The sequence below is a fragment of the Aptenodytes forsteri genome, unplaced genomic scaffold (genome assembly GCF_000699145.1).
Source record: "Aptenodytes forsteri isolate BGI_AS27 unplaced genomic scaffold, ASM69914v1 Scaffold2, whole genome shotgun sequence".
Lineage (NCBI taxonomy): Eukaryota > Metazoa > Chordata > Aves > Sphenisciformes > Spheniscidae > Aptenodytes > Aptenodytes forsteri.
Window position 1 is genome coordinate 14,110,287 of NW_008795695.1, and position 8,686 is coordinate 14,118,972.

At 36.4% G+C, this 8,686-nt stretch overlaps 1 protein-coding gene across 6 annotated transcripts in view; it reads right to left on the reverse strand.

Moving 5' to 3' along the window:
- The window catches only part of KDM6A (lysine demethylase 6A), an 82,505-nt gene that overhangs the window by 43,050 nt on the left and 30,769 nt on the right, over positions 1–8,686 (reverse strand). For 4 of the 6 annotated variants that reach the window (XM_009283023.2, XM_009283022.2, XM_019473060.1 and 1 more), the window contains 7 exons: positions 6,174–6,272; positions 5,583–5,802; positions 4,887–5,021; positions 4,290–4,445; positions 3,546–3,641; positions 730–834; positions 1–120 (listed from right to left, as the gene is read on the reverse strand). The exon at positions 1–120 is cut by the window's left edge and continues 276 nt beyond it. In XM_009283023.2, the coding sequence (XP_009281298.1) occupies positions 1–120; positions 730–834; positions 3,546–3,641; positions 4,290–4,445; positions 4,887–5,021; positions 5,583–5,802; positions 6,174–6,272 (931 nt within the window). The remainder of the gene's footprint in view (positions 121–729; positions 835–3,545; positions 3,642–4,289; positions 4,446–4,886; positions 5,022–5,582; positions 5,803–6,173; positions 6,273–8,686) is intronic. The other 2 variants (XM_009283024.2, XM_009283021.2) reach the window with 1 other exon arrangement.

Genomic DNA, 8,686 nt, shown 5'->3' on the forward strand with positions numbered 1-8,686 from the left:
TCTGGTTAGAGCAACCTGCGGCTGCTGACCAGAGACAGAGTTTGTAGGCAGTGATGAATCAGCTGTTGGCCCATTAGGAATTCCAGTAGATCGTACCTGTGCAACTCCTGTTTGTCTCATCTAACAGAAGATGAACAAAGCACAAGAACATCAGCTGCAGAATTTAAAAAGTAAAGATCGTACAAGGTTTGTGTACTTTATTGCACTGGTCAATTAAAATTTATACTGATTTTAAGATCTTCACAGTTGCTTTTGAGAAATAAGGTGACTGTCATGCTCACAAATATACTGAGCAAATTTTAAGGTAAAGCTATTGGCACACCCTTCTTCTAGGCTCTTCAGTTTGAGTGTTAGCGTTTTACTGCTAAAGTTGGACACTAAGAGCGAGAGAAGTGAACAATGAGAGGAGGAGAGATACACTGTAATACGGCTTACTACAACTAAGTATTTTTCAAGTAAGACTGTGTTTAGACATGTCCACTCACTTTAGTTTGAAAGTGTGGCTTGAAAACTTTTACATTATCTGGTAGCCCTATAATAAAACTCAGCTAAACCCGTTACGTTTCAACCAGTAAACCACAATGATCCTTATACAAAAAAAGATGACAATGTAACGTAGTAAAGGGCATGAGAACTCTGTACAATAGAAATTCTTCAGAATTCAAGAAACACAACAGACACCATTACTGACAAAAGTTTTGCAGATGAGAAAAATATTTTTGTTCTCACCTGCTGGTGTTGCTGCATCAAGACAAACTGACTCTCCAGCTGTTCCAGCATAAGTTTCTGTGCTGGATTTAGATTATTTCGGTTTGCACGCAGCTGTTCCAAGTGCTGAAAAAACAGCAGTACAGTTCAGAATCATTAAAATTGCCTGTGCTTTTTAATAACTTTCTTGCATAGAATACTAAAAATTATCCATGAAGACTTGTAAAGCTGAAAACATGATTGAGATTTCTGTTGCAGGCTCAAACATCTTTCCATACACTATTCTGTAACCAAACCATATTACTAGTTATTAAAACTAAAGAGACTTTCTGAATTATTTGAGTGTATAAATATTATCACCTCACTAAAATTAAGTGTACTGGTATCATAAAACTACATTCAAGTATGATTATATAGAATTCTTACTATCATTATGTATGTTTTAACACTTTTTGGTACTGTGCTATTCTTTTATTAATACTGATCAGCACAAAGTAAATTCAACCTATAGTCACACATGAAAATTTCTCCAGAAAATATAAAAAAACAAACCCAGAAAACTATGCAACTTAATTACAGAGAGCAGTACCTTAAGTTATGATACCAAACTCATTTGCAACTGATAAATTTAAGTATCTATTACCAAAAATCTGATCTTTGTATTCATTTTGAACTACTCGGCAGACACCATCATTCTACCAGTAAGTCTGCTGCTGTTAAGTGGTATGACATAAATGCTGAAATTGTGGAACACAAAAGCACTAAGAAGGAAGGGGGGTGGGGTGGGGTGGAAAGGAGGGCAAAAGTTGTGCTACGCAAAAGGTGACATACAGACATTTTTCTTGATTGTTCTTAAATACTAAGCTACTTCACATCATTGTAAATCCTTTCAAAAAAACCCACAAACCAACCAAAAAACAGTTCCCAAACAAAAAACAAACAAACCAAACCAAGCCCCACCAAAACCAAACACAAATCAGGTTTCCTTTAGTTCCTTTCAGGTCTGCATGTATTATTCTTCTACATCCTTCTTGTCTCCTTTGCTTTAATTATGCTGTATTAGTAATACATAAATGGAACTGAAGTATGAGTATTAAATAAAGTGTAGTTCATTCTGCTTTGAACAATTGTATTTGCAAACTATGAACAAAAAAAAAAAATCCAACATTGTCTGAAAAAGCGGAAAGATGGTTCATGCCAACTCCCTGGATTAACAATATAAAAATCACACACACACACATATATATATATGTGTATATATATATATATATATATGATTGTGAGAGGAAAACAGGGTCTCCATGGGACTGAATGCACGAGGTACACACAAGCCAAAACCAGTGCTCTTCAGTTGTTACTTCGCTTTTTAAAAAATGTCTGAATAGAATAACATGTCTGAATGGGGTAACAGGAATCAGAAAGACTGACCTAGCACACAGTCAGCAGAGGCAAGTCTGCACTCCTCTCCAGTGCTATGGGTGCAGAGGCTTTGCAGGCAGCACTGTTCTTGCTGCCCACCAGTTCTGTGAAACCAACACCCATCCCTCCTCCACTGGCATGCTGCAGCCCCGGAGGCTACTGTGTGGCCATAGCCCTTTCCCCTTCTGCTTTTGTTATCTGAGCCATTTGGTGTGTGTTATGTGCCATATCCATCCAGCCTCTAAGCTGCCACTTTTAAAAGGCTGACTTAGAAGATGTAGTAAAGGTTTTTTTCACTCTTCTCTTGCATCATATCTTTTTGGCTTTCCTATTCATATATGCTGGAACCTTGTCAAGCTATTGCCAGCAAATCCAGTATACTGTACTTAGATAGAGAAGCCTACTTAGATACTGTTTAGAGGAGGAAGTTGGATCTGGAAAAAGGTGAAAATAAAAAGGGGAAAAAAATAAGCAGAGAGAAATAATGAGAATGCATGAAGAGAGAGAGATACAGAAGAGTGATTAGGGAGGACCAAAGGGGTGGGGAGGTGGGGGGGAGAGAGAGGGGTGGAAGAGAAAAATTATGCAGCATAATAAAGCCAATATTGTTCAGATAGAGAAACAGCTGAAGAACGATATTGGAGTTGAGGGGAACACTGCTCAGTCAATCAGAATGCCTTCTGTCTCTGCACTCTGTTCCCTTCTATTTTTCCTTGCATCCAAAGCAGTTATCTGTGATACATGGGTAAGTTTCCAGCTAAGCCTGATTTTCAAAATAAGGAATTCCTGCTGAAGCTCACTGCAAGCCCTTATGAACTGAAGAGACAACAGAACGTAACAACAAAAAGGACCTGAATCAAGATTTCAAAAATAAAATCTAGGATTTCATATAAATATATTAGATGACATAAAATATAGAAAAGCAGTAGCAGATTTCATTTGAGTAATTGCATTTTGTAGAATGTGCATGTTTGTTTATGCAATTCGATACAAGAAGCTACCTCAGAGGAAAAAGAGGATATTACAATACTTCTACACCTCCTTCAATATCCCCCACATTACAGCAAGTAGCAAAACTCACTTGGCACACAAGTGTGGCAATTTGCGTATCTATCTTTAAAACATCATAAGAAAAAAGAATTACTGTATGTTCTTACTTTATAAATTATAGAATTCATACAATGTTAAGTGTTCAGTTTCTGCTGGAGATCATTTATTTTACTATAGAACTAATCACACATAGAGAAGCCATAAATATTAGCACAACTTGAATTACACTGTGGGAATTATTTGGGAAGTATTTCACATTGAATTTCAGAAATGTGAAACCGAAAAATATTCCAGATTGGGGGGGGGGGGGGGGGGGGGGAGAGATGGATGGATGTATCAAAGCTTCTGAAGATCTTCAACATACCTACCTGTAATTTCTGTGGTGTCAAGCACCAAGAATGAATTTGTTGCTGTACAGGAGGATGTGACACTGTATGGCCACTGCTCCAAACATCTGAAGTATTCTGAGAGAAAACATTACATTAAAATGGATGACTATCAAAGGGTCAACATAATTTCTTTTACTATCTAGATTTTACCTTATTTATGAAAGAACTAGTAATTGTTTCAAGAATTACAATATAAACAAAGAACATACTAAAACATGCCAAGTCTCATTCTACCATTCCCATACAGCATCAGAGTAGTCAAAGTTAAATGATATCTAATATCATAACGAGAAACAATCAAATCAAATTACGCAACTAACTTAAACGTACACTACTTTCAAAACTGAATACTTTATCTACTGTAACACTATTACATGATGATGAAACACTTGAATTCTAAATATAAGCAAAGGCAATAGACAGGATGACATGATCGTCTCCCTCTCTATCTATCATCAGACTATGATTGTACTTTTTCACTTATACAACTATGATTGTAGTATAGTGCCACCGATCTGCATTGCCCTTATGCGCTTCCTGTCGGAACTGTAACCTGATTAAACACATCACTGAAAAATCTTTTTTAAAATTCCTAAAAACATTCCCCACCTTGATGCCAAAGGATTAAAATTTACAGCACAAATTCTGTGCATGCTGCATCACTTTAATGCATATTTCCACATAATTTTGGTAGGGGGCTCTTTAGTTCATCAGAATATATACCTTTGTTGGACTAGATGTTCTTTTCCTCTTGGCAGGACTGGTCAGGTCATCTACTTGGCTAGAAGGAATCATGTGTAGTGGCAAGGATTGCTGTGAAATTGGTGTTTGAGTGAGGCCTAGTACAGGTTCAGTATTTGGATGATGAGGTTTACAAGCCTAAGAATCACAGAAGGAAGACAAAAATATGGTTCTATATATTCTTAATTCTTTCCTTTAAATTATATATTTTAACAGCCCACATATATTAAAAGGGCCGAGTAGATATTCTGAAGATGATCTCAATAACTGAAAAATCAGTTTCCATATGGTCATCAATGGAGGAATGTGTACCTTTCATGGGATTATTAAACCACTGCAGCATTTCTATTTAAGATGAAATCTTTTAAAATCATGAAAATCCACAAAGGTTCTAAATTGGTACCCCCATATTTCTCCCATATTATAGGGAGCTTCTTGATCTAGTATCCCTCTGCAAATAAATCAAAGGCTTTTTATTAATAAAAGCCAGTCCTGTGCTCAATAAAATAAGCTTGACCACTACCGATTGTAAAGAACCCTTAAAGCTGGGCACCTGCAGAACATAACCCAACTTCTCACCTGCTGTGCTGTGTTCATGGCACCCTGCCTGGAGGTAAGCTCTGCGGGGATTGGTAGGCTCCATGCCTCCTCAATACTAGGAAGTAATTTAGTTTTATTCTGTAGACTACCTTGTGGAAGGTTACACAACTGAGCCTAGGAAAAATTATGTAAAAAGCAAATTTAACACAAGCCTACTTTAGTAAGAGCAAGTCCATGAAATCTTCCTAAATGCTGTAGCTAATTATGTCTTAAAGAGAGGATAGATTTAAAATTTGGGGTTTTAGAAAGGTGCTAAGTATAAAGAGGGTAACCAGAATATAAACCTTTGTGAGAATCAGAACAAAGATGAGCTCTGGATTCAGAGGTCTCATAATTCCTTTCTTCTGAAATTGCAAACAAGAGTGAAAGATAGCGTGTGTGTATTCTCTCTCTATGTTATGAAAACTTAAAAATGTAGACAATACAAAGAAAAAAGCAAAGTGATGTAAAACAGTATGCTTTGATTAAATGTGCAAAATAGGGTTTATAAGGAATTAAGTTTCACTTAAAAATGAAGAAATAAAATATTACAGGCTATGATACGCTTACAGTACACATGAAAACAGGTTATACACACCACAAACAATTGCAAGTTAAGCTTGTGTGTTACTTCTCCCCTCCCCTCTGCTGTGTATTTGGAAGAGTATTTCCCGCTTCTTAAAACTTTAGTTTTACCTGTAAATACTTTATCCGTGCTGCAAGTGCAGAGGTATTACTACAATTTTTGCTCCTAGTTGCATTTAAGTAGCATTTAATGGCATCCTGAGGCTGGTTGCAGGACTCATAGAGTGTGCCTAGGTCCATCCAGGCTGCAGCATGGCCATGGTCCAATTGTACAGCACAGATATAGGCCTGTAAAGCATCCATAGGCTGATTTTGCTGTTGATACAGCACACTGAATAGAAAGATTAGTGAAGTTGAGAATTAATAACAAAGTCAAAATACAAACAAGTCAAATACACACATCCCCCTCAAAACCCTTAATAAACTTTGCAGTTCTATAAAGCACAGTAATAAGCATAAACACCACAAAATCTTAACATGCAAAGCTCATCCACATAGCATATTCAGTATTTTAAAAAACTGAGAAAGCAAATATAAATTTATTATTTAAACTTCAAATCAGACAAGTCTGACAACATGAAGGTATAAATAAGAAAGCTTTACTGTCCCCTTGAGAGCACAAGAGAGTTAAAAAGCTGATGTTCTTTATTTATATATATTAGCATTGAATTATATCACTGTATTACCCTGTATCATTCTTACCCTATAGAACACCATGTATCTGCACTTGCTTCTGATTTATCAATAGATTGCCTATAAGATATAAAGGCATCCTGAACTTTCCCAATACTTGAATAGCACCTGGGAGAAGAAAAAAAGAACTTTGGTAGTATTTATAGAAGGTAATCATTGAGGGTGGTTTACCAAGACTGATCTGATAAATGTTAAGTCATGCAAATACATACTCATCTAGATGAATCCAAAACATTTGCTGTTTCTGAACGCCAGGCATAAGCAGACTCAAACATCTTAATCAACATGTATTACTGATTATTTATTTGAAAAGTACACCAAAACTACTTACACCCTAGCTTACTGCATTTGTAAGGGAAACAGAAGTCATACCGCATTTTAAAGACTTATATTTCTTTCATTTGTTTTAACTTATCAGTCAATAAGAACAGTATTTATCTACAGACAGCATTATAAAGAAAGAATTGTTACCCATTTTATCAAACAAATGGTTATGAAATGTCATGTTCTACAAGAAGCGTTTCAGAACTATTAAGATATATTAACCAACTCCATCAGGATGGTTCCTGATTGTCTGGGAAGCTTTTTATGTGCATTTCTCACATCTCGATAAAATTTCAAGTAATGAACCACAAATCAGTTAGTTTTACTGCATATACAGAGCACAAAATTTTGTAAAAAATCTTGCTGTTCTGGATTTTTTCATAATTTCTTACTTAAATATTTTTCACATGCAAATTCAAAGGTATTCTGGCATTATAAGCAGAAATATCAGAACTCTAAAGAGAACTACAATTATACTACAGGGAGTAATACCTACCTCTTTAAAATGAAAAGCTTCAAGTAAATACAGTATTAAAATATATATATATTTACTAGTTTAATCTACAATAGCTCTACTTCTTATATTGTTTGTAATAAGTTTCCCTGTTGGAAAAAGAACTGACAACTTTCAAAACACATAAATAACAACATAAAATTTATTCTAGTAAAAAATAAAAACCAAGCAGAACAGTACAGGCAAAGGTCTGTCAAAATGCTACACTCTTTCGTGTATTCTTGAGGCACACTAGGAAAGGAATACAATAAAATCTAGCACTACTTTGCCTAAAAACGTCCATTAAGTCCGAATACAATGTTTCAGAAGATCATTTTAATCACAATCTAACCCAAGTTCCAATAGACACATTTCAATCTGTCTGCTTATCAGATACATGAAGACTGATTAGGATAGCACTAACGTTAAGCACCCAACAAAACTTAAAGCAGGGTGATGAATTTTTTTCAGTGGGGGAGGAAGGGGGTGGTGGTGTATTTTTGAAATGTAACTTTAAACCAACTTGCTATCCAGTTTGGACAACCAGCAGAGGAAGGAATAACACAAGGGAATACATGAGGAGGGCAAAAGAGGAAAAGCGAATGCACAACCCTGTAACCCTGTTCCTTTCCTCTTCTGCCAGCGTATGGACTGAAGGAATGGGGCACAGAAACGTTTGTGCTCTAGTCCTCCCTGTAGAGTATAAGAGATGCTTCCACTCGTTTTTTTCCCCCCCATTTCCCACGTTTCTCCCCCTTGTTTGTATGGTCCTAGGTTTTGCTCTAACCACATGAAAGCCACGGCACAGTAGGAGCAAGAGCATGGCAGCTGCACACACATACTTCATGGAGCCCTGACTCCATCCTGCTGCTGTGTAAGAACTCAACTAGCTCAAGGCACATAGAACAGGACTACTGAGGAAAACCAGAACCTCAGCCCAGTGGATGATGAGATAAGCCAGATGATCCCTGGCCCATTTTCCCTTTTCCCTCCACACCTGCTCTAGCTCTCTGCCCTTCACACTCAGTTCCGGTGTTCTCCCCTTAGCCTGCAGACAGCTGGTCGAAGAGCCCTGTCTTACAGGAACAGCTGGAGGAATATGATTAGAATGACAGAAACAAAAGTAGGTTCCAGTTGTATGTGACCAGAACCTCCAAGAAAGTCAGCTGGAAGGTATGAGGTTAGGATATTCATTTTATTTTTACATAATTCATTTCTAATGTATTACTCAACAGAACTGACCTGTTCACATATGGGCTTGAATTGCCCTCAAAGCTTTATCCAAAACCTGATTATTTCAAGAGTTACCACTGGTTTGTGTAAAGTACTCTATTATTTTCTTAAAAAGGAGACCAAGAAAAGTCAAATTTATATGATTTGCATCTTGGAATAAGTTAATTTGCAAGTAAAAAATACTGCCTGATAGTACAGAATTAATACAACATTTAAATAGATATTAGAATGGATCAATCTGAGCTATCTTGGCCTAATATTTAGTTGCAAAATATGCTGTTCAGAAATGGATGTATACCTGGGAAAATATTTGTATTTTAGTGCAAAAACTGATTGAGGTTAGAAGGGAGATTCTGAGAGAATAAAGAGATAAAGAATTGTGAAAAAGGTATGAAGAAAAGTAACAACATTTACAGAGCATTTACCCCCCCAAAAAAAGAAAAAAAAAGGGGGGGGGGATAGAAGATGTGGT